Source organism: Pseudophryne corroboree, chromosome 9, assembly GCF_028390025.1.
Source record: "Pseudophryne corroboree isolate aPseCor3 chromosome 9, aPseCor3.hap2, whole genome shotgun sequence".
Classification (NCBI taxonomy): domain Eukaryota; kingdom Metazoa; phylum Chordata; class Amphibia; order Anura; family Myobatrachidae; genus Pseudophryne; species Pseudophryne corroboree.
In genome coordinates this window covers 183,726,417-183,753,541 of record NC_086452.1, presented here as the reverse complement: position 1 = coordinate 183,753,541, position 27,125 = coordinate 183,726,417, and the positions used below count along the sequence as shown (strand labels likewise).

The following is a 27,125-nucleotide window of genomic DNA, read 5'->3' as shown; positions in this document are numbered from 1 at the left end:
TTCTAATAACTCCTGGGACTTGTTACTACAGATGGAGCCATCTTTATCTTGTCTTTTAATAGGATTAATTGAGCCAGGGCAGTCAGACTTTAGGGGGGTACACATGGAGAGATCCGTGTTTAAAATCTAAGCAATCTGACTAGACTGCTTAGATTTTAAGCACGAATCTGTCGTGTGTATGCCTCCAGCGATAGCGATACGCGGGGCTATCCCCAGTGCTAGATTGAGCCTGCATGCAGGCTCAATCTAGCGGGTCGCTCACTTCTCCGCTGTGTGAAGTGAGCAGCCCCCCGTCCTTCTCCCCCCTCGCTCAGCACATCGCGCTGTGCTGAGCGGGGTGAGAGATGTGTGCTGAGCGGTCTGTGTTAAGATCGCTCAGCACACATCTCTCCCGTCAGTACCCCCTTTAATCGCCTGCTGTAATGACTTAATGCCCTGATGTATTGTTCCCTCTGTATTGTATTGCAGCTGAGAACAATAGATGAAGGGTTTATGCTAATAAACCATGGTGTGCCTAGGCGCAGCATGTAGATAAAGGAGCACACTTCCAAATTATCCCAATGTTTCAGATCCAACCCTTTATCATACAGACCAGAAAATGTATCAAGCTGGTTATTGCGGAAATGTGAAACATTGTCGATTTTGGTTGGCACAGTTACAAGTTACTCTGTGTGTCGCAGTTCTATGGAGGAGATCCCACTATCTGTGTTTTATAGAAAATAATATTAGTTATACTGTATATAATTTTATTATCATTCTGTATCTCTAATTCACAATAAATATTAATATTCATCTTCACCACAAGATAATGCAAAAGATGTGCAGGAATATTGAATAACAGCTTATTTTTTTACTTTTAAAATCAAACATGAAGGTGGGGGGGGAATTGTTTCTCCCTTCAACTGTCACTAGATGGCGCCTGACAGAGCACTGCAAATTGCTGCGGGACACACACTGCAGCCACGCACATTTCAGCTTGCAGCCTCCTAAATTGGTAAGCTTTAATGTGTGAAAAGTGGGCTGTTTTGGCGCTCAAACATTACTTTTTGCAGGGAGCACACCCATCAACATGCACAAAACCCCTCACATTTTAATATTTGCCCCTCAATCTCCCAACACTTTAGATAGGAGATCAAGCACAAAAAAACAAGTGAATTGCCCCTAAATTATTTCATTAGGAACTCACAATAACTGGAATTGCATTTTAAGAAAGCCCAATGTAATTGAGCAGACTCATTAATTTTTGCAACAATATACAAATTCAACTAACAAAGCTTTTTAATAGCTCTCATGAATGTTAGTAAATGGGCAAAAGAAACAGAAAATGTTTTGTATGAAACTTATGTGTTGTGCCGCATACACACGATGCGATATGGACTATATTGTGTCTGGAGGCATGAACCTCCAATATAGTCTGTATCGACACAGGCCTGCACACACTGTTGCGATGCCGATCCTGCGGGGCCGTGCATCGCAAGGTGTTTACACACGGTGCGATATGCACTTTATTTTCTACCGATATGTACTATATAGTCCATATTGGTAGAAATATTGCACCGTGTGTAGGCCCCCTAAAAACAGACTGTGGGGCAAATGTACCAAGCTTTGGACAGTGATAAAGTGGAGAGAGCTAAAGGGGCAGATGTACCAACCAATTAGCTCCTAACTGTCAAACACAGCCAGTAAACATGGCAGTTAGTAGCTCATTGGTTAGTACTTTATCTCTCTCTACTTTATCACTTCCCAAGGCTTAGTACATCTCTCTCAGAATACCGGCCAATCAGCTCCTAACTGCAATGTTACAGGCTGTTTTTGAAAAATGAGAGCTAGTAACAGATTGTTTGGTGGGTTACTTCTCTACACTTTGGGGGTCATTCCGAGTTGATCGTAGCTGTGCTAAATTTACGATCATCTTCCCTGACATGCGGGGGGATGCCCAGCACAGGGCTAGTCCACCCGCATGTCAGTCCGCTCCCCCTGCACAAATACAAAAGCATTGCACAGCGGCGATGCTTTTGTATTTATGGAGTAACTCCTGGCCAGCACAGCTACTGCGGCTGGCCGGGAGATGATCGTCACTGCCACTGGCTGCAGCAGCTGCGTGAGACGTCAGTCCAGCCCCCTCCCGCCCTGCGACCGCCTCTGCCTGTCAATCAGGCAGAGGCGATCGCTATTGATCGACGGCCTTCGGCCGTCCGGCATGCACCGGTGCGCTGCAGCACATGCGCAATTCTGACCCAATCGCTGTGCTGCGATAAACTGCAGCGAGCGATCGGGTCGGAATGACCCCATTTATCATTGTTTGCAAAATGGCAGTTAGGAGCTGATTGGTTGGTAGTTTATCCCTCTCCACTTTATCTCCAATTATTGATACATATTCCCTAGTGTGATTCTTGAACCTGCACTATAATATGTTATGTGCTGTTTAATTGGGGTACATTTACATGGAATTTCTGCCGATCACTGGAAAAATCCTGGTCCAGGAGGCCTCTCTGAAGTTTAGGGACCATGACAGATATTCACTCTGTTCTGCTCTTAAACAGAACCTTGACCCAAACCACATGACTGTCAAGAAAGAACACGAGACTAGCAGCCTATTACAATTTAACCAAGGTTGAGGATGTCCATGTACAATGCGAGTCTTGGTTGGTTTTATTGTTCTGTCCCACTGGGTAAGGATGGCATTTCTGGCTCCAGACCATTTCCCAGGCCCAGTAAGCCGCAACTGGTAAGGTGTGCATGGTCCGAAGAATACCTGCCATGCCAGTTTTGGGTCTGTGAAGAAGAGATAGATCATGCTGGGGTGGATTCCAATCTCTTTGGAAATATCATTAATGTAATCGATATATTGGGACTGCAGAACTTGAGTCCTCCCTACACCGAACCTTAATAAAAAAAAGCAAAGTAATATAAATAAGAGATAAAGACGCACAGTTACATCACAGGTTAAACTCAAAGAGGAGAACATAAAGAAAGTAAAGGGAAGGGGAATAATAGGTCACATAGAGGAGATGCTAGCAATAAGGGAATGGGAGGACCAGTGGAAAATGGGAAGGGGCAGGGACATAAGAGGCAAGAGGGCCCTGCTTGTGATACCTTGTAATCTAGAGATGATTATACCAATACAACACCTATAGAGTATTTAAGTGCAATGTACCATTTGAGTTAGTTGCTTCAATTGTTTTATTTATGTTGTTTTTAGTTATAGAAATGAAGAAATAGCATATTCACCACGTTACATGAAACATTGGGAACCATACTATATAGTAGGTCAACTATAGCTTTGTATAGAAGCTACATGTTGCTTGTCCCTGCTTCAGCTCGGTATCAAAGCCTTCAGTACTCTCTTTCCTCTATATTATATTTTCAAAAATACTACTGCAGGCCTTGTACTGTATGTAATCATTCATTTATAGTTCAGCCAAAAATGTAAGGTGGTCTGTCTAGCATCTGGGGAATGGGTGGTTGCAGGAAAGGAAACCGCTATCCATAGCCAACAGTTTGCAAATTAATTACATGACTTAATTACATTCAACATGTTTTATTTGCAATGTCAAATAAATAAAAAACTATTGCAGGACAATTAAAGCACACAATACCCATGAACATGGAATACCAACAAGAAGGGGGGTGGTATAAAATAAACATTACGTTTAAGTTTATAACATTTGGCACAGTGTCTGTAGATATTTCTTTAATTAGTTTAAAATTGCACAGTTTGTATCATACCAAGTGATATATTTACTAAAATTCAATTTTGAAAACCACTTTATGAATCTTAAAAATTTATTGAAATTGATTACTTTTGAGTTTCTAAAATTTTTGAAAAACCCCTTACTTACTAAAAATCCATTTTTCCTTCGATTTTTAAATCGAATTCGATGTTGAATGATTTTTGAGTTGAATTTATGAAATCCTTTCCTAAATTGAACCTCAAATCCCAATTGAAATCCCCAATAAAATCATATGTAAAATCAAATAGAACTTCCTCATTGCTTCCTATTGGTCCAAATGTATCACATGCACACTAATTAAAGGAGAAGCTCTCTCTTTTCACTGTTTTATACATGAAAACATAACTGGTCATTAAAATGTTGCGTTTTTTTTTCCCCCATTTCTAAAACAATACAGATGAAATAGTTGGTAATAAACTTAGTCCTAATCTACCTACCTGCCTGCCTTCACCTTTATGTGTTCACATTTTTTTGGTAACAAAACCTCTGCTCCCTGTTTTTTGCAGAATCTGGGGGGAGTGGTTTATATAATGTGCGAATATGCAATAGGTGGCAGCAGAGCACAATATTGAACAATTTTGCAAATTGATATAATAATGTCTTCCAAATAATTTATTTTAAATAAACCAAAGGTGCACTCTGTCTTGGGTTGGGTGGCTATGTGCCTCTTTATACTTATGCTCAGCAGGAGTTTGACAATTTCATTTGATTTGAAGAGCCATAACCAAAATAACCTTTTTCGGAGGAAGGGGAAAAAATTAGAACAATATAGTAACATTTACTAATAGCTGCTTTATTAGCACATACTGTTATCTTACACAACAACAATCCCTCTGGCATTTGTCCCACAAGAATTTTTGCAGACAGGGATGAATTGCTGAGGATGTAGGCATTATGGGACGAACCAGGATACACAATTTCAACACTCATGATTTTAAAATTCATTTTATCATCCAAATTGCCCAATATTGTGCTCTTGTGCTATCTATTGCACATTTCAGAATAAGTATGTCTATAAGTATAAATATGTGCACTTTTCAACTCATGAAGCTGCTGATGGTGCTCCGATTGATCCTCCAGGGTTATCTCAGTTAGATGATGATTTGCATTGTGCAATTAGGTGCACAACATACCATAATCTTGGACATCTACTATTACTACTTCCACACTGCCCTTCATGCTTTTGGATACTTAAAAAGTCATCACTATCAATTTCATACCATTAGAATGGGTTTAGAAGCCAAATTGAATGTCTCACAGCATTCTAAACATTTGGGGATTTAAGGTTTGATGTAGGGTTCGATTTTGAACTCAAATTGAACTTTAGTAAATGAGGGGATTCTTTGTTGGGCTATCGGAAAACATTCCTGTTTTTCAGGAATTCAATTTCTATTGGGATGTGAGTTGAATTTGGCTTTAAAATTGATTCGACATTCGATTAGGTCTTAAGTAAATCTCTTCAATCCAAATCTAATGGAAATCAAATGGAAATTGAATGCCAAATCCCTTGAATCACCAAAATCAAACTTTAGTTAATGTTGCCTCTGATTGCATGAGAATCTTCTAGCATTGGGTTTCTCTTTTGCTTCCATTTAGCCAAAAATACATCTACACAATGTGACTAGGACACATGAGGAGACTGTACTGATATATTTTAATTTGATTAATTTGATATATGTATATATCTGTGTGCTGAGTCTCTGAATCTGTATACAAAGTACTACAATGTAGCAGATACAGCTTTTTTCCAATACAAGTTCTGTTCTGCTCTGTATACAGACTCAGGGTTCTATGTACTATGTCTTGTAGAGAGATAAAGTGGATGGAGATAAAGTACCAGCCAATCAGCTCCTAATTACCATGTTACAGGCTATTTTGAATAATGACACAAGCTGATTGGTTGGTACTTTATCTCTGTTCACTCCGATACACACATATGAAATGAATCAGCACAGTCTCCTCATGTGTCATAGAGTTGCACAGGACCTGGCAGCTCACTCATCACATTCATCTCACACTGCATAGCGTATTGAGGCTGGCTGTATGAGGACACATCTGTAGGTATACATAACTTGCAACATTCATAATATGCCATAAATGTAATAACTGTATGTACACACTTACCATTTGTTCTTCCTGTCTTTGCTTTTTACAACATAGTTCTCCATCTTTCTCACAGATGGTAGATAAGCAGCACCTGTGAAAAAAAATAGTTTTTTTTATAAGTATGGTAAACAAAAAAACAATAATGAAAGGTAACATAAATGAAATCTGCACAATTTCTTGTTGAATCGCATTACTCATATTTATGAATGGGTTGGTATCTATATACCAGCACCCGTCATCCCGGCGGTCAGAATCCTGACCACGGGATGCCATGCGCTGGAATGCCGACATCAGGGCAAGCGCAAAAGAGCCCCTTGCGGGTTCGATGCACTCGCCACACTGCGGACATGGTGGCACGCTACGTGCGCCACGCTATTTATTCTCCCTCCAGGGGTTTCGTGGACACCCCAAGAGGGAGAACAGGTGTCGGTATCCCGGCGCCGGTATGCTGAGCGCCAGGATCCCAACAACTGGGATTAGGAATGCCTCCCTTTATGAACATCTTCAGACTGCATGTGTTAGTTCATCTAATAAAATAAGAATTACCCCTGATTGGTTTTAAAGATCTCACCAGTATGTGAATAGTCCAAATAACTGTATAAATCTATTTTCAGTCTATTCGCAATCTCATTGTATCTGACACAAATTAGTGAGAGATACGCAACTCATATTTGCAGTTAAAGAACCAGTACAACACTTTCTACATCGGGGAATATACTTTAAGTGACCACGCATACTTGACACAATTCTTTGTGACAGATGTGTGACAATTAACTATACAATCAGATGATAACGGTATCTTACAATAACAAGTAGTTTATCAGACACCAGCACACACTATTATATTGAATAAAAGTGATTATATGAGACACATGAATGGAGCATAAATAACAGCCTCTGATTAATATCCTTAGCAAATAAACCGCTTCTGTGTAACATTTACCAGATCACGTCAGCCTTATGGCAGAGAGCCAGCAAATAACTGAAAAGATACAATCAAGAGCTGGTTAAGGATATGTTTTATCCTTCCACATACATAGTCAATTTCTGAAGTAGTTCAGATCAAATTGGATCTTATATTGCTACTTTTTTCTCATAGCCATATAATTGTTACTAAAGAATTACAAGAGTATTCACTCGATAATGAGCAAACAGACACAGAAGAAGGAACTTGAATTCAAATGAAAGAAACAAAACATAAAGAGATAAGCAGGCAGGCAGTTGTTCTAGTAAAAAAAAAAATTCACGTTATTTCTTCTCTTTACAGACTCAATTCATCTTATTATTTTAACATATTTTGCATGACCCAAGCACATCAATGAAATGCTTTTTAAATGTAACTTAATAAAAGGTATATTTGAAATCACATTTTTATGCACCTAAGAGATCGTCTTGTGTTAGTTTTTTGTACCTACTCTTCTGGATCTGTGGTAGCACCGCTGATCTAACATACAGATATAGATTTATTTTGATAGGGAAATAACAAAATTAAAAGTATGCAACTTAAAACAAGGGCAAAATCCGTTCCAGTGCAATGGATACTCCTCTTTTCTTTCTCCTGCTATGCTCAGCATACTAATAAACATTAACTGTACATGGGACTTCAATTGATCATGGTAAATTTGAGCACAAAAAAAAAAAACAGCCTTTATCACAAATTTTTGCCAGATGTTTTTATCAGGCAATTCAATAAATGCCCCCTTTTTTTTTTTTTTTTGCAGTTTAAATGTACCTGCTATCATGAAACTGGGAAGGTAAAACAAAATCTCGGATAGTGCTGGCTATCAGGGATAATTGAATACCACCCATGGATCAATTAGCCGTGACTAATTGAATACCCCCTAATTGTTTTTCCTGCATACTGTACATAGTGCAAATTTGCAATAGACTGAACTTGTGATTTTTTATATTCTCTGTGGCCACAGAATTTTTTTCTAGGCATCTATAATCAATATTAGTTCTGTTCCAGATTGCTATTGTTTTAATAACTGCAATAACAAAGTGAAATATATTGTGACAAGATCACTGGAATAGTGGTGGAAGGCAGGTACTGTATATTTGTCCAAGGTTTCTTACCTATGTGTTTTAAAACCCCAGGAATATTGTGTTGGTTCTGCTGAGAGATTTTGGCTTTTGGTCAAGAAACAGATTAGGGTCCTGGGGTTGGATGTGAGAAGAGAGGGCAAGTTCTTCATCCACTTAGGCCCAATTCAGGTCTTTGGGCTTTTAGCATCACAGAAGGCTAATTAGGACTTTCAGATGTAGGGGTGTGTGAAAAATGTTGTCAGCCTGATCATTGTTCTCTCACACTACTTGGGGAAAAGGAGAGACTATGGAGTAATCTCTCAGCTGCTGCTGCATCCTGCCATCTACCGCAGGAGATGGTATCTGTTCCCCTGACCCTGTTGCAATATATATCAATTTTCAAACCAGCAGCTACTGTATATGCAAGTGCCTTTATTATTATTTTATGTTTGGATTATATATACAGAATATATATTTATATATATATATATATATATATATATATATATATATGCTGGCTCTATCATACATACAAATCCTATACAACTCCACTACGGCAGCATTACCTATACTATCCCTATTAAACATGCATCCGAAATAAATGATAAATATGCATGCACTTACCTCGAAAAACTCTTGTGACCCAACGAGCTTGGAGTTCAACTGTTGGCATAATAGGCCCTAGGGGTTGGATTAGTCCTAGAAAAGCAAGTGTTGGCTTTTCTAAATGAAGTGGGAACACAGATTTATACAAACATACATCATTGTCATTAAGTTTGATTATATTGCTGTCAAGAAAGGGGAATGTTGAGGTGTATCCAGTAGCAAAAATTATTTCATCCACTTCAGCCTCAGTTCCATCTTCAAAGATGACAGATGTTTCAGAGAATGACTTAATAGTCGGCTTCACTTTGATTGATCCCTGTAATATTTGACTCGGGAGGTAATCATTTACAATAGGATGCTTTAGCCTTTTGAGAAAATACAAAGAAATATAGTCAACATTTAAATTTAAAACTAAACATGATACAATATTAGGAATTAGGTAACAATATAAAATATATAAGTAGTACCTAAGGCAGTGGTTCCCACATTTGGTCCTCAAGGCACCCTAACATTGCAGGTTTTAAGAATATCCATTAAACACAGTTGACCTTTCTAGTACCTTAGTCAATTTGATTATAAAATCTGTGTACAAGCATGGATATACTTAGAATATAGGCTGCTAGGTTGTGCCTTGAGGATCAAGTTTGCAAAACCCTGTCTAAATGAAAGGGGAAAAAAACAGCAAATACATACTGTACTTACCAACATGACCCTCTCCATGAGGGACAAAATGCTCTGCTTCTGGACTTTTCTCTTAATTTATGATTGCCGGCACCTGTTTTGAACAGGTTGATGGATAAGAAAGATGTTTCATCACAGATGATGGCAATAATAAATTAAGAGGGAAGTCCAGGAACAGAGCATTCTCCTGGAGAGGGTCATGTTGAGAGGGGTATGCAAATATAATGTAAGTTGTGAAACAATGATGAAGATTGGGGCTGTGAGAGTGTCTTAACAGAAGGAAGAAGTAGTGACAAAGCAAACAATCTGAATGAAGGTAAGCTTTTCTAAAAACAATCTTTTCAGGAACTAAGCATTTCAGAGAGGAGGTGCAGCTCTAGAGATGAGGCGTAAGAGAGGCATTAATTAAAAAGCCCTGGGATGAACCCAGTGAACATATAGAGAGGACACTTAGGAGGTAAGGTTGCATATTTAGGTCACCATGGTGCATATGGTGGTCACTTTACTGGATTGCATATTCTGGGCAAAGTAGTGGATGTGTTCATAGGTCAAAAAAATAGGATTATTAAAAATAAATATTATTGACCAAGAAAGGTATTGCTGCAGATTCCAGCTACCATGTTAATAAATTGCTTGAATGAAAAATGACAAGACACACCTAGTACAGAGGTTCCCAAATGCGGTCTCAAGGCACCCTAATGGTCCATATTTTAAGGATATCTATGGCTGAGCACAGATGTTAAATTAAATTGATTTAAGTACTAATTATGTTGTCACCTGTGCCCAAGCTTGGTTATCCTTAAAACCAGGACCGTCCGGATGCCTTGAGGACCATGTTTGGGAACCTCTGGCCTAGTGACTAGAAACATAATTACACATCTTTCCGAATAGACTTTCAGATCTCTATTATCCATTGTCCCAAGCATTGTCCCGAGTTCATGTATAGTAGAATACAATTTACTCCAAAAATGTAGGCATAAATTGCATGAATAAAATATGTAATTTGCATGATATATTCAATTGCAGTATATTACTTCTAATGTATCTTTTTGTTATGTTCTGTAATTTGTATAGGATACATGTATACCATAAGATACACCATATGAAATACAGTACCCATGGTCTGACTCAGATTTTGGAAATTCCCACTGTATAAATAGAGGCGCTTTGGCACTTCTAACTCAATTGCATCACAGCTTGGCATGGAACAAGTCTTTGTGGCATAAGGATTTTTATTTTGCCAAGCCATGGATGTCTACATGGATTTGAAGAGTACCCTTCGAAATTCAGTGAATGCAGAGAGTTTGTGCATTTTTATATTTATTTATTAGAAATATGTTTTATAAGAATCAAAATCTGTTTGTGGGGTGGGGCATTCACAATTTCTTCTTAGAGCACTTTAGATCCCAGTGTGCCCTGAAAGGCAGAGCTTGGTTGACTTGTGTTTTTTTAAGTGATAGCATGCCCTGACAACCATGGGTATGCTGGAACTTGTATTACTATAAGCACTACATAGTAACATAGTAACATAGTATCTGAGGTTGAAAAAAGACAATTGTCCATCGAGTTCAACCTATTTGTGGTCTCCTATGCATGATGATTTGACTAAAATTTCTGACTGATGCTGCTGTCAGCCGTTACATTTTATCCCTATTTATAGTAACTATAATGCATGACTATGCACCATACCCCTGGATATCCTTATCCATTAGGAATTTATCTAACCCATTCTTAAAGGTGTTGACAGATTCCGCCATTACAACTCCCTCGGGCAGGGAATTCCAAACATGTATTGTCCTTACCGTGAAAAAGCCTTTACGCCGTATTGTGCGGAATCTCCTCTCCTCTAACCTGAGCGAGTGTCCACGAGTCCTCTGTGTTGATCTAACCAAAAACAGGTCCCGCGCAAGCTCTGTGTATTGTCCCCTTATATATTTGTAGATGTTGATCATATCCCCTTTTAGTCTCCGCTTTTCCAATGTAAACATGCCTAGTCTTTCAAGCCTTTCCTTGTATTCCATCGTCTCCATGCCCTTAATTAGTTTGGTCGCCCTCCTCTGTACCTTTTCAAGCTCCAGGATATCCTTTTTGTAGTACGGTGCCCAGAATTGTACACAGTATTCAAGGTGTGGCCTCACTAGTGATTTATATAACGGGAGTATAATACTCTCGTCCCTAGCATCAATACCCCGTTTTATGCATGCTAATATCTTATTAGCCTTCTTTGCTGCAGTCCTACTTTGGGTACTACTGCTTAGCTTGCTATCTATGAGGACACCTAAGTCCTTTTCCAGTACAGAATCCCCTAATTTTACCCCATTTAGTAGGTAGGTGTAATTCATGTTCTTGTTACCACAGTGCATTACCTTACACTTGTCTGTGTTGAAGCGCATTCTCCATTAGGCTGCCCATGCTTCTAATTTAACTAAGTCGTTCTGAAGAGACTCGGCATCCTCCTCTGTATTTATAGCCTTACACAATTTGGTATCATCTGCAAAAATTGACACCATGCTCTCTAGACCTTCTGTTAGGTCGTTAATGAAAATATTGAACAATAGCGGTCCTAATACTGAGCCTTGCGGCACACCACTTAGCACTTCAGTCCAAGTTGAAAAAGATCCATTAACCACAACGCGCTGCTTCCTATTATCTAACCAGTTTTTGACCCAAGTGCATATTGTGCTTCCTAGCCCTGATTCTTGTAGCTTGTACATAAGTCTCATGTGTGGTACAGTATCGAACGCTTTGGCAAAGTCTAAAAAGATTACATCCACGTCTTTACCCTGATCTAGGTTTGCGCTTACTGTTTCATAAAAGCCAAGTAAGTTGGTTTGACAGGATCTGTCCTTCATAAACCCATGTTGATTCCTTTTAATGACCTTATTGGTTTCAAGGAACTTCTGAATACTATCTCTTAGAATACCTTCCAATACTTTCCCCACTGTAGATGTAAGACTAACTGGTCTATAATTACCTGGTTCAGCTTTACTTCCCTTTTTGAATATAGGCACTACTTCCGCTATATGCCAGTCTTTGGGAACCATACCTGATATAACTGAATCCTTAAAGATCAAAGATAGCGGTTTTGCCAGTTCAGAGTGAAGCTCCATTAGAACCCTTGGATGAATACCATCGGGCCCTGGTGATTTATTAATCTTTAAATGTTTTAATCGGTCAGAGACTACTTCCTCGCTTAAATAAGTACCTATCAGTGTGATAGTCTCATTATTGAGATTGTGCGTTAGTCCCTGAATTGGGTCCTCACGAGTGAATACTGTTGAAAAAAACTAATTTAGTGTGTCCGCTATGTCATTATCATTTTTGCTTAAGACTCCCAACTTGTCTTTTAAAGGGCCTATACTCTCCTTCTTTAATCTCTTGCTATTAATGTATTTAAAGAATTTTTTGGGATTCGCTTTGCTTTCCTTTGCTACTAGTTTTTCAGTTTCTACTTTAGCCGCTCTTATTTCCTTTTTGCAAATTTTGTTACATTCCTTATAGTGCTGAAATGACTCTGCTTCCCCGTCAGATTTGTATTTTTTAAATGCTCGCCTTTTCTTGCCCATAAGTTCCTTAATCTTTTTGTTAAGCCACATCGGTTTATGATTTTTATTCCTTTGTTTGCTACTCATAGGAATACATTTGAGGGTATTTTTAGCTAGCAGGAATTTTAGTACCTCCCATTTCTCCATAGTATTTTTTCCTAAAAACAAACCTTCCCATTCAATATCCCTGAAAAATACCCTCATCTTTTCAAAATTTGCTTTGCTAAAGTTTAAAGTCCTAGTTGAGCCAGTATAGGGCTGTTTATAGAAACTGATATTGAATGTGACCATATTGTGGTCGCTGTTTCCTATGGGTTCCCCTACTATAATACCTGATACCAAATCATGCCCAACTATTTAAAGGTGACCTGAGCACAATTGGACCTGTAGTGTGCCAGGGCCAACCTATACCTTTAACACATATATAACATATTAACCCACACCCATCGGGAATAATAGCCCTAGTGCTAAAAAGACTGGTTGGAGGGCCTAGATAACTGACGCTGTCACACCTAGGGCTCGTTGGTACTATAGTACTAGCTGTGGGTTTTCCTACTGTACTGTCCCCTGGCTAGCATAGCCTGGTGCTAGTAGTGGCAATTTTGGGCAGACGCTAAACTTTTCTTGTCCCATCAGCCTAGGTTATATGAGCACTAGAACTGATTGTATTTTGAACTGATTGCATTTGAAGGGCGGATGTCTGACGTCAATCCCAGGACCTTCGTCGCTGGATCCGTCGCACAGGGTAAGTAAGTCTGACCCTGGTCTTGTTTTGCAGGAAACTTTTTTAGCATAGCAGCGCTGCACAAGTGATCAAAGCCCTACCATGCTAAAATACACTCCCCCATAGGCGGCGTAAAGTTGATCACATGAGCAGCAACAAGTTGCTACGTGCGATCAACTCGGAATGACCCCCATAGGGCCTAATTCAGAACTGATCGCTAGGCTGCATTTTCATACAGTGTGTGATCAGGTCTGAATTGCGCATGCGTATGCACCACAATGCGCAGGTGCGTCAGTCCACAGCAATGGGGTGCACCGGGCAGTAACTGGATGGTGCAAGAAAAGCGATAGCACAGGCGATCGCAAGGTGACCGACAGGAAGAGGCCATTTGTGGGTGGCAACTGACCGTTTTTAAGGAGTGTCCAGAGAAACGCAGGAGGGACCAAGCGTTTGAAGGGAGGGTTTCTGACATCAGCTCCGGCCCCGATCATCGCACTGGAAGAGTAAGTACTGGGCTGTGCAGAGACTGCACAAACTTCTAATTCTGCAGCTCTCCTGCACATGTGATCACACCCCTGCACAGCGATTTCCCTCTCCACCTGTAGGCGGCGACTACCTGATCGCAGGGATGCAAAAAACGCACCATAGCTATCAGGTTTTGAATTAGGCCCTCAGACCTGATCTCTAGGGTGCGTTTCTTGCATCCCTGCAATCCGGTATTTGCTGCCTACATGGGGGAGGGGGAAATCGCGGGCAGGGGTGCGATCGCATGTGCAGGAGAGCTGCACAAACAGAAGTTTGTGCAGTCTCTGCACAACCCAGGACTTACTCTTCCAGTGTGATGATCAGGGCCGGTGCTGACCTCAGAAACCCTCCCTTCAAACGCCTGGTCCCTCCTGCGTTTTTCCGGACACTCCTTAAAAACGGTCAGTTGCCACCCACAAATGGCCTCTTCCTGTCAGTCACCTTGCAATCGCCCGTGCGATCACTTTTCTCGCACCATCCCGTCGCTGCTCGGTCCTCCCTGTCACTGCGGACCGACACGCCTGAGCATTGCAGTGCATACGCATGCACAGTTCAGACCTGATCACAGGCTGTATGAAAACACAGCCTAGCGATCAGGTCCGAATTAGGCCCATAGTGCCCCTGATTCACATTACACCACATTATAGTGTCCCTTATTCATGTTATGACACACAGTAGTTCCTTTTTACACACAGTAGTAGTGCCCCTAATACAGATAATTCCCACAGCAGTAGTGCCCCTTATACAAAGACCACAGCAGTAGTGCCTCTTAAGCAATGCCCACTCTAGTGGTAGTTCTCCTTATGCAATGCCCACTGTAGTGGTAGTGCCCCTTATGCAGAGCCCATAGTAATAGTGCACCTTACTCAGTGCACCCAGGAGTGGTGTCCCTTATGCAGTGCCCCCAGAAGTGGTGCCTCTTATGCAGAGCCCCCAGGAATGGTACCCTTTAAATGCAATGCCCCCATTAGTAGTGCCCCCAGTAAAAATGCCCCCTGTAGTAGTGCCCCAGAGGTAATGCCCCCTTTGGAAGTGCCCCCAGTAGTAATGCCCCCTGTAGTAGTGCCCCTAGTAGTAATGCCCCCAGTGATAATGACAACTGTAGTAGGGCCCCCTGTAGTAGTGTCCCGGTGGTAATGCTCCCATTAGAAGTGCCCCCTGTAGCAGTGTCCCTAGTAGTAATGTCCCCTGTGGTAGTGCCCCAAGTGGTAATGCTCCCATTAGAAGTGCCTCCTGTAGTAATGCCCCAGTGGTAATGATCCCATTAGAAGTGCACCCTGTAGTAGTGATCCCAGTAGTAATTCCCCTGTAGTAGGGCCCTCAATAGTAGTGACCCCAGTGGAAATGCCCCCTTTAGCAGTGCCCCTAGTAATAATTCCCCCTGTAGTAGTGCCCCCAAGTAGTAGGATCCCTTACACTAAAAAAAAAAAACAGAATACTTAACTGAAGCCTCGCTCCTGCATCCGACCGATGCTGACCGTCTGGCCAACTGCTCCTCGGAACTATGGGAGAGATGTTATGATGTCTCTATCATAGTGCACACTGCAGGAGCCAAAACTTGGAGCTTAGGAGTGAACGCCTGCCTCCAGCTGCTGCTGTGGGGAAGGAGCCAGGCGCTCACTGGTAACAAAATCTCAGTAGGCATTCGGCATCTCCCGGGCTGAAATCCTGAGTTGGGTGGGCCCGAGGAGGCGGAACTTGGTTGCAGCTCCAGCTCACTTTAACTCTTGAACATAAGGAGTATGAATACATTCTTATTATAATCAAAGAGAGAGAAAAAAGAAGACTGGTACCTGTATCTTGTATTGGGACTATACCAGCCTGCCCCATCTTACCCCACCTCTTCAAGAATGGAGAAGAACAACAAGGAGATACGTCCCAGTCTGCATAAAGACTGAAATGTACTCCTTTTACTGTGTAGGCTTGCTGACATTCAGGCTGCTCCACCTGGGAGAGAGCATCCATGTCGGCTGGACTGGGGACGGGGCTCTGGAAAAGGGGGGGGGGGGTCTGGGTGCATCAAAACGAGATTCACTGCGAATGCCTCATTAGCTTCCTCAGTCTGCCCGTTTCACGGGTGCTGCGTGAGGATGCAGGTGGTTGCATTCGACTCGGGGAAGCTTGCCTACCTTTCCTGAGGGAGGGGGATGTGGGAGCATTACCCAATTTTCGTGAGCCTCCAGACCAATTGGGGAGAGTAGGCAAGTATGATACACAGTACCAAGGGAGTAGTCAGAACTTTGTGAGCCCCTTTAAGTCACACTTCTTCTAGAGAGACATCTCTCCGCAGCAGTTGTTAATATTATGCCCCATAATAGTGCCCTACTTCTTTTTATGAACCATAGTAGTGTCTTAGTTCATATTATGTAACATTGTACAGCAGTATATTCATAATTCATATTATGACATACAGTGTTCCCAGTTCATATTATGCCACACTATAGTGCATACACTTCATATTGCACCACGTTACAGTGCCCTAGTTCATATTATATAACATATAATGCCCTCCAGTTCATTTTAGATCACATTATAATGAGCAGGTCCAGGGGCACAACTAGACATATTGTAGGCTCCAAGGCAAATATTTCTAAGAGCCCCTATGTATCACCCAATGGTGAAAAATGTATATAACTCGTGGAAAGTAAGCCCCTCTCAGGTCTGGGCTCCATAGCAGCTGAACTCCCAGCACCTATGGTAACTATGTCCTTGCACAGTACTGAAAAGTGCATATTTCTTTTGAGTTGGATTTAGTTCCAACTCTACATGAATCTCTCATTTACAGAAAGCACAGGTAGATGGTGACATTGTTTACACAAGGGCGACACAGTACAGCTGGCATTCCCAACAGTGCAGGTTTTAGTGATATCCAGTTTTCAGCACATGCAGTTAAAACAAATAACTGAGGAACTAATTAAGCCACATGTGCTCAAGCACAGGTATCACTGATACCTGGGGCAAAATTTACTAAAGTTCGATTTTGGTGATTCAAGGGATTTGGCATTCTGTTTTAACTTGATTTCCATCTGATTTTGGTTGAATAGATTTACTAAAATCCAAATCGAATTTCAAATCGATTCTAAACGCAGATTCAACTGACATCCCAATAGAAATTGAATTTCTGAAAAACATCAATGTTTTCTCATAGACCAACATGAAATTCCCTCATTTACTAAAGTTTGATTTGAATTAAAACTCTAAATCGAACTCCAAATCGAACCTCAAATCCCCAAATGTTTAGCATGATGTTAGACATTCGATTTTGGCTTCTAAACCCATTCTAATGATAGGACATTGAAAGTGATAACTTTTTAAGTACCCAAAAGCATTTAATGCAGTGTTAATAAAATAAACAAACACAAAATTTTAATCAACAGTTATGTTTTCATGTATAAAACAATGTAAAAATAGAGCTTGCCCTTTAATTAGTGTGCATGTGATACATTTGGACCAATAGGACGCAATGAGGAAGTTCTATTCGATTTTAAATTTAATTTTGCTAGGGATTTCAATGGGGATTTGAGGATCGATTTAGGAAGGGTTTCATAAAATCAACTCAAAATCCCTTACAAACATGAATCCACACTGAATTCGATTTGAAAATTGAATGCAAAATCGTTTTTTTAATAAATAAGGGCTTTTACAAAAAGTTTAGAAACTAGAAAAAGGAATCAATTTCAATCAATTTTGAAGACTCCTAAAGTGGTTTCCAAAATCAAACTTTAATAAATATACCCCTGGACTGTTTACCTCTTTCACACTGCACAAATAACCCGGTAAATTGCTAGGTCGACATGGGTTGATGCGCGGTGTGAAAGGGGAAAGTGCTGAATTCCTAAGTCGCCTGACCTGGTATTTCAACCCTGGAATAAAGCAGGGTTATTCCTGAGTTATTACCTGGTCAGGCGTGGTGTGTGAACGGGTAACGCGGGTTTATGCGATCTGGGTCCCGTTCACAGTATGGAGGAGATGATCTCATCTCCAAGCACCTCCTACACACCCTCCCTTGATGATACCAGTGCAGCCTCCACTCCTGCCCCCAATGGCAACTCGACCCGGTATAATGCCGGGTCACATTGCCAGTCTGAAAGGGGTCGGCATAATGTCGGGTCGCATTGCCAGTCTGAAAGGGGTGTCATGGCAGGGCGCACCCAGGAAAGACCCGTGTACAATTCCCGGGTGCAACCTGTGAATGCAATGTGAAAGTGGTAATAGTATGCCTTGTGGACCATGGTTGGGATTTAATGTCGAACAGTGATGAACACAATGAGTATTCAGCATATATTAAAACACTTAAACTATGACCTTTAGCTTTCCATGGGCTTAGAACTCCTAGGCATAGGCGTGCGCAGCTAATTTTATTAGGAGGTGCACCGCAGGAGGGGCGTGTCTAGCACTGCGTTTTGGGCATGTCTAGCGCCGCCTAGGAACATGTCTAGCACTATTTTACATTCTCTCAGTAAAATCAAATGGCTTAATCTAATTTCTCCTTGGTTCCTAATAATACAAGTAGATATAATACACCCCAGAGAAATAAAATGAAACATTATGCTGTGACCACCAGCCAGTACTGACTTTCCACTACGGCCTATCCCTAAGTCCTAGCTGTCGCTGCACCCTATCGCTGCTTACAGTTACCCAACCTATCCCTGACCCAGTGGCGGAACTAGAGAGTGGTGGGCCTAATTGCATATGCATTCCCTCCACCCAACACACCCCACAAATTGCACCCTCCCAGCACCTACACCCTGATTTTGAGTAGACCACTCTGAAAAGTAAGGGAGATTTAGGTGGACGAACATTTGAGTTTTAATATAACATAAAGTTTAAAATTTACACATGTGTCAGAGCCACATTTGCCTCTTTCTATGCCATCAGACCCCTTCTCTGCAGGACACCAGCATTTGTCACACATGTCCCCATGCTCACCAGCTACTGACAGTAGTGCCCTTTATTCACATTGTACTACACAGTATGAGCCAAAATGCATATTCTGCCAAACTGTATGAGACGAAATTTACATTATGCCTCACAGTATGAGCCAAATTCACATTACGCCAGACAGTATGAGCCAAATTCACATTATGCCACACAGTATAAGGCAAATTCACATGATGCCACACAATATGAGCCGAAATCACATTACGCCACACAGTATGAGCCGAATGCATATTACACCACACAGTATGAGCCAAATTCATATTACGCCACATAGTATGAGCCAAATTAATATTACAACACACAGTATGAGCCACATTCATATTACGCCACACAGTATGAGCCACATTCACATTACGCCACACAGTATGAGCCACATTCACACTGACTGCTGCACTAAACATCAATCAATCTCCGGGCTTCCGCCACCTGGTGAAGAAACATGGGAGATGAAGGACCAGCAGTGCCACGTTGAGCGGAAGTATTATGAATTACCCGCACACTTCTTGTGACACCTGCTCCCCGTCTGCCCGCCAGCCGACCTGAACGTGCACTGACAAGTAAATCTCAGCAGAATGGCAGCAGATCCCAGTCCCCCCTAGAGGAATGCTGCTCGTGGTGCGGCGACACACTAGGACTGAGAGGCCGCGGCTAAAGGTAAACGGGTGTGGGCGGGAGTTGAGCGTGGGCAGACATCATCACGTTACATCGCAAGGAGACGTGAGGCCGCTGGCACCGACCAGTAAAGTGCATTATCAGCAGGCAGTGGGGGCCGGGCACAGAGATGGGAGGTGGCCAGTGGAAATGGGCTGCAGGCTGGGCTCTGCAGATCACATGCTCAGCGATTACTGTGCTAAGACAAGCGTGGCGTGTGGGGGTGCCAGAGGCGGAACTACCGGCAGGGCAAGCAGTGCGTTGCACTGGGGCCCGCCTCTGTCCAGGGGCCCAAGCATGTAATGAGTCAAACTGACTCATTACATGCCGCTGTGCGCTGCGGGCAACCGCTGCCCGCAGCGCACAGCCGCCCACAGAGGAGAAGAGCAACGGCGCGGACGGGGGAAGGAGGAGGACGGAGGTGAAGGAGGGAGCCGCAGCAGCGCTTTGTTACTGGTGGAGGCGCTGCTGCTGCTGCCCCTCTGCTTCATTATAGGCTGTCTTCCGAGAACAGCCTATAGTGAAGCAGGGGGGCAGCAGCAGCAGCGCCTCCACCAATAACACAGCGCTGCTGCGGCTCCCTCCTCCACCTCGACTACTGCCCGGGAATCGTCAAGCTGCATGAGGAGCCTGAGCCAGCGGAGAGGGTAAGTATGATTCTACTTTCTTTCTTTCTCTTTATTTCTTTCTTTCTTTCTGTCTCTTTCTTTCTTTATTTCTTTCTGTCTCTTTCTTTCTTTATTTGTTGGGACTGCCTGCCGCTATGTGTAAAAATGGGGGACTGCCTGCCGCAATGTGTAAAAAGGGGGGACTGCCTGCCGCAACGTGTAAAAAGGGGGGATCTGCCTGCCGTAATGTGTAACAAGGGCACGCTGTCTGCCGTAATGTGTAACAAGGGCACGCTGTCTGCCGTAATGTGTAACAAGGGCACGCTGTCTGCCGTAATGTGTAACAAGGGCACGCTGTCTGCCGCTATGTGTAAAAAGTGTATGTTGTCTGCCGTAATGTGTAAAAAGTGCCTGCTGTCTGCCGCTATGTGTAACAAGGGCACGCTGTCTGCCGTTATGTGTAAAAAGGGGACGCTGTCTGCCGTAATGTATAAAAAGGGGGACGCTGTCTGCCGTAATGTGGAAAAAGGGGACGCTGTCTGCCGTAATGTGTAAAATGAGGAATCTGTTAGCTGTAAGGTGTAAAAGGGTCTCTACCTGGTGTAGCGGTGCTACTGTGCGGCGTAATTTGAAGAATGGAGACTACTGTGCACCGTTTTAGGAATTGGTATTATTTTGTGGCCACACCCCTTCCCCGCGAAGCCACGCCACTATGTATTTTTGCGCGCGCCTACGGCACGCACTGCCCCTGTTTTGCATGCAGGGGTGGGGCTCCGATGCTGTTTCTTACACACAGTGCTAAAATGTCTAGTTACGGCACTGTTGCTAGGTATCCATTTCTCTGGCCCTGAGCAGGTCCCCCTCACCAGATCCTCTCAAGGGGTGAGGGGGTGGACTTGGATGGGATGGGGGGGGGCCCAAAGCATTTTGTCGCACCTGGGCCCACCGCTTGCTAGTTCCGCCACTGGGGGGTGCCGAACATTAGGGGGTGCTTGTGCGCATCAGGCACCCCCTTGTGCGCACGCCTATGCTCCTAGGTAATTTCTACCATATAATTTCTACCAATATTTGTGCTGCCACTATCCATGCTTCTGCATGCCATATTTCATTCAGATGGGGAGTCATATGATCTCCAATTATTTTATAAAGTAGGCACTAATGATTTCTACTATATTTAAATTTAAAAAATATATATATTTTATTATCTCATATTTGTATAGTGGGTTCTACTACCTTATGCCGGCGCACGGGATCCCGGCACCCAGCATGCAGATGCCGGGATCCTGACCGCCGGCATGCCGGCAGCGGGGTGAGCACAGAAGAGCCCCTTGCGGGCTCGCTGCGCTCACCATGCTGCGGGCACGGTGGTGCGCTACGATATTTATTCTCCCTCCAGGGGTGTCGTGGATAACCCAAGCTGGAGAATAGTTGTCGGTATGCCGGCTGTCAGGATCCCGGCACCGGTATGCTGAGCGCCGGGATCCCGACAGCCGGCATATCAAATGCCTCCCCTGTATAGTGAACCTAGTTTAGAAATCGAGTAAGAAAGAATATATACTGTAACAACCACAAACATTTTACAATCTCAATTAGAGCAAAAATAATAAAATAAAGTTTAAATTCATGTACCTGAATTTAGGTTCCAAGCCAAGGTTTGCATGGTCAAACCAACCTTTCATAACCCTCTCACTTATCTTGGCAGCAAGAATATTTGGCATCATGTTCCTTAACCACATGGAATAGCGTCTTGACATCGTCATGTCAATAGGGAAGCCACCTCTAGCAATTCGACTGACCACCCAAGATCCATGTCTCGTGCTAAGATAAACCTAAGAACATAATATGAAAATGATAAATATTAGCTAATAATATAGCGGTAGTTGGAGAAAATAACTCACAACAGGTTCTGATGTCAGTAAATTTTTAATTACTACATTATTTAGCTTCTGCTTTCACATTCGACCTATTTTATTAATAAAAATAAATAGTATTAATGTAGGTGGAAGTACTAGAGAATAATTTTTTTTTGACAGAACATATATTTTCCCGAAGCACAGAGTGATATTGTTTGGAGATCCAATGAACAATAGTTTGTACTTGCCTACCCTCCGGGGGATCCATTCAGGATACCAGTGTTCAGCATCCCCACTGTCAGAATGCAGACACCGGAATTAGAGATGAGCAAACCGAATCCGCTCATCTCTAACCGGAATAACTACACTGTTAGGAATGTCGGCGTCAGCATCCTGACATGGATAGATTCTGGTGTTGGAATCTCGAATGACCTCTGCCAAGACACCATATTGGTTAGCAGCAGGGTGGGAGGTTAGGTTAAGGCTGCGGAGGGAGTGTTATGGTTAGGTTGCGGGAGAGGTAGGGTTAGGCTGCATGGAGGGTGGGTTAGGCACCCCTAGGGAGGGTTAGGGTTAGGCTGCAGGGAAGGGAGGGTTTTGTTTAGGCTACGGGAAGGGGGGTTAGGTTTAGGCACCACTGGGGAGGGTTAGGCTGTGGGGGGCGTTTAGGGTTAGGCTGCGTGAAAGAAGGGTTACGGGGTAAGTGTGGAGGGTAACCATACTTACCCGATTCTCTGCATCGGGATGCCAGTGTCACGACCGCCAGCATCCCATCAGCCAGGATATTGTATGTATCCCCCTTCTGGAACATCCGGGACGCTCATGAAAATTTGGTGACACTCCCATAACCCCCAGAAGGGCGGTCAAGTTTCCTGCATGCCCCTCCAGACCACCACACTCCCCCTAAGCTGCGCACAATAAAGCACAAGTGGGTGGGCCAAGGGGACCCGTGACGTGATTCATGCTTAATCTCATCATCGTAGTCCTGTCCCCTCACGGGCGGAATGGCCCACCAGGATACCATGACAGATTCTGATGGGCCGGTTCCATATACCACTCAGCCAGTCCGATTCACACTCAGGCTGGGCTGGCTCACACTGCTTCCAGTACTTGCGGTTCATTGGAACGCAATACGGAAGTTAGGCTAGCGGGCACTTCCATGTGCCACTAGCCATGGAAAGTGGTGAAGCTATTCTACCAATGGGGGACCTGGAGAAAGTTAACCAGCCCAGCAGCATCCTCTCTCTGGCCCCGGCCAAAGGTCTCTTCAACGAGCCCGGCCAGGGAGCAGCAGCATAGCGATGGTCGGAGCCGAGTTCACTACACCCGTCACCACCCTAGATCCCGCACTCTCACTGAACTGGCCAGAGCGGCAAATGAGCACTGAAGGGGACCCAGCAGAGAGGTTATTTTTAATTACATTATTTGCATTATCATGATGGTGTAAGAGTTAGGGCGTCCCCGGTCACAGTGTTTTGTTTGGGGACCGGACAGGAGCAGGATGTACCTTGTTCTCAGGATGTCAGCTGATCAAGCTGTACTCACAGCCAGCCCTGGAACAATCTCTAATGCAAAGTCCTTCAGCCCTATAGCTGCCCAATGTGTGTCCATCATGATGGGCCTATTTATGTAATGCGGTGGCTACGTATGTAGGCCCTCATTCCGAGTTGATCGCTCGCTAGCTGCTTTAAGCAGCAGAGCAAACGCTAGGCCGCCGCCCTCTGGGAGTGTATCTAAGCGTAGCAGAAGTGCGACCGAAAGGTTAGCAGAACTGCTCATAAAAATTTTCATGCAGTTTCTGAGCAGCTCCAAACCTACGATCACTTCAGTCTGTTTAGTTCCTGCTTTGACGTCACAAACACGCCCTGCGTTTGGCCAGCCACTCCCCCATTTCCCCAGGCACGCCTGCATTTTTACCTGTCACGCCTGCGTTTTTAGCACACTCCCTGAAAACGGCCAGTTACCACCCAGAAACACCCACTTCCTGTCAATCACTCACCGATCAACAGAGCGACAGAAAAGCGTTGCTCGACCTTGTTTAAAACTGCATAGTTTTGTGTGAAATTACTTCGCACGTGCATACTGCGGCCCGTACGCATGCGCAGAAATGCCACTTTTTAGCCTGATTGCTGTGCTGCGAACAACGGCAACTAGCGATCAACTCGGAATGAGAGCCGAAATGTGGTGGCTATGTATGTAATGTGGTGCTATTTGTGTAATGAGGTGCTATATGTGTAATATGGTGCTATTCGTATAATGCGGTACAACACGTTTAGTGCAGTGCTATACCTCTAATGTGGTGCTATTCGTGTTATGTGGTGCTATTTGTGTAATGCAGTGCTATACGTGTAGTGCGGTGCTATACATGTAATGCAGAGCTATACGTGTAATGTGGTGCTATTCATGTAATGTGGTGCTACTCATGTAATAAAGTGGTGGCTATGTATGTAATCAGGGGCGGATTGGCCACTGGGACCGATATCGCTGTGCTGGTCCCCTGTGTCTGTTTCACTACTTGTATGTGCTCCCTCCATGTGTGTGCTCCCTCCCTGTACTGTGCTGTATGTAGTGTGTGCTCCCTCTCCCTGCACTGTGCTGTATGTAGTGTGTGCTCCCATTCCTGTACTGTGCTGTATGTAGTGTGTGCTGCCTCCCTGTACTGTGATGTATGTAGTGTGTGCTCCCTCCCTGTACTGTGCTGTATGTAGTGTGCTCCCCCTCCCTGTACTGTGCTGTATGTAGTGTGTGCTCCTCCTCCCTGTACTGTGCTGTATGTAGTGTGTGCTCCTCCTCCCTGTACTGTGCTGTATGTGGTGTGTGCTCCCTCCCTGTACTATGCTGTTTGTAGTGTGTGCTCCCTCCCTGTACTGTGCTGTATGTAGTGTGTGCTCCTCCTCCCTGTACTGTGCTGTATGTAGTGTGTGCTCCCCCTCGGTGTACTGTGCTGTATGTAGTGTGTGCTCCTCCTCCCTGTACTGTGCTGTATGTGGTGTGTGCTCCCTCCCTGTACTATGCTGTTTGTAGTAGAGATGAGCGCCGGAAATTTTTCGGGTTTTGTGTTTTGGTTTTGGGTTCGGTTCCGCGGCCGTGTTTTGGGTTCGACCGCGTTTTGGCAAAACCTCACCGAATTTTTTTTGTCGGATTCGGGTGTGTTTTGGATTCGGGTGTTTTTTTCAAAAAACCCTAAAAAACAGCTTAAATCATAGAATTTGGGGGTCATTTTGATCCCAAAGTATTATTAACCTCAAAAACCATAATTTCCACTCATTTTCAGTCTATTCTGAATACCTCACACCTCACAATATTATTTTTAGTCCTAAAATTTGCACCGAGGTCGCTGTGTGAGTAAGATAAGCGACCCTAGTGGCCGACACAAACACCGGGCCCATCTAGGAGTGGCACTGCAGTGTCACGCAGGATGTTCCTTCCAAAAAACCCTCCCCAAACAGCACATGACGCAAAGAAAAAAAGAGGCGCAATGAGGTAGCTGTGTGAGTAAGATAAGCGACCCTAGTGGCCGACACAAACACCGGGCCCATCTAGGAGTGGCACTGCAGTGTCACGCAGGATGTCCCTTCCAAAAAACCCTCCCCAAACAGCACATGACGCAAAGAAAAAAAGAGGCGCAATGAGGTAGCTGACTGTGTGAGTAAGATAAGCGACCCTAGTGGCCGACACAAACACCGGGCCCATCTAGGAGTGGCACTGCAGTGTCACGCAGGATGTCCCTTCCAAAAAACCCTCCCCAAACAGCACATGACGCAAAGAAAAAAAGAGGCGCAATGAGGTAGCTGTGTGAGTAAGATAAGCGACCCTAGTGGCCGACACAAACACCGGGCCCATCTAGGAGTGGCACTGCAGTGTCACGCAGGATGTCCCTTCCAAAAAACCCTCCCCAAACAGCACATGACGCAAAGAAAAAAAGAGGCGCAATGAGGTAGCTGACTGTGTGAGTAAGATAAGCGACCCTAGTGGCCGACACAAACACCGGGCCCATCTAGGAGTGGCACTGCAGTGTCACGCAGGATGACCCTTCCAAAAAACACTCCCCAAACAGCACATGACGCAAAGAAAAAAAGAGGCGCAATGAGGTAGCTGACTGTGTGAGTAAGATAAGCGACCCTAGTGGCCGACACAAACACCGGGCCCATCTAGGAGTGGCACTGCAGTGTCACGCAGGATGTCCCTTCCAAAAAACCCTCCCCAAACAGCACATGACGCAAAGAAAAAAAGAGGCGCAATGAGGTAGCTGACTGTGTGAGTAAGATAAGCGACCCTAGTGGCCGACACAAACACCGGGCCCATCTAGGAGTGGCACTGCAGTGTCACGCAGGATGGCCCTTCCAAAAAACCCTCCCCAAACAGCACATGACGCAAAGAAAAAGAAAAGAAAAAAGAGGTGCAAGATGGAATTGTCCTTGGGCCCTCCCACCCACCCTTATGTTGTATAAACAAAACAGGACATGCACACTTTAACCAACCCATCATTTCAGTGACAGGGTCTGCCACACGACTGTGACTGATATGACGGGTTGGTTTGGACCCCCCCCCCCCAAAAAGAAGCAATTAATCTCTCCTTGCACAAACTGGCTCTACAGAGGCAAGATGTCCACCTCATCATCATCCTCCGATATATCACTGTGTACATCCCCCTCCTCACAGATTATCAATTCGTCCCCACTGGAATCCACCATCTCAGCTCCCTGTGTACTTTGTGGAGGCAATTGCTGCTGGTCAATGTCTCCGCGGAGGAATTGATTATAATTCATTTTAATGAACATCATCTTCTCCACATTTTCTGGATGTAACCTCGTACGCCGATTGCTGACAAGGTGAGCGGCGGCACTAAACACTCTTTCGGAGTACACACTTGTGGGAGGGCAACTTAGGTAGAATAAAGCCAGTTTGTGCAAGGGCCTCCAAATTGCCTCTTTTTCCTGCCAGTATAAGTACGGACTGTGTGACGTGCCTACTTGGATGCGGTCACTCATATAATCCTCCACCATTCTTTCAATGGGGAGAGAATCATATGCAGTGCCAGTAGACGACATGTCCGTATCCGTAATCGTTGTCAGGTCCTTCAGTCCGGACCAGATGTCAGCATCAGCAGTCGCTCCAGACTGCCC

General features: G+C 43.7%; 1 protein-coding gene across 1 annotated transcript in view; it reads right to left on the bottom strand.

The window, feature by feature from the left end:
* Positions 1-804: 804 nt before the first annotated feature.
* Positions 805-27,125, bottom strand: part of LOC134956863 (dimethylaniline monooxygenase [N-oxide-forming] 2-like) — a 105,752-nt gene continuing 79,431 nt past the window's right edge. Inside the window, exons 5-8 of the mRNA XM_063938756.1 lie at positions 21,776-21,975; positions 8,490-8,836; positions 5,859-5,931; positions 805-2,885 (exon numbers count right to left, since the gene is read on the bottom strand). Coding sequence (XP_063794826.1) covers positions 2,441-2,885; positions 5,859-5,931; positions 8,490-8,836; positions 21,776-21,975 — 1,065 coding nt within the window. The 3' untranslated portion in view covers positions 805-2,440. The remainder of the gene's footprint in view (positions 2,886-5,858; positions 5,932-8,489; positions 8,837-21,775; positions 21,976-27,125) is intronic.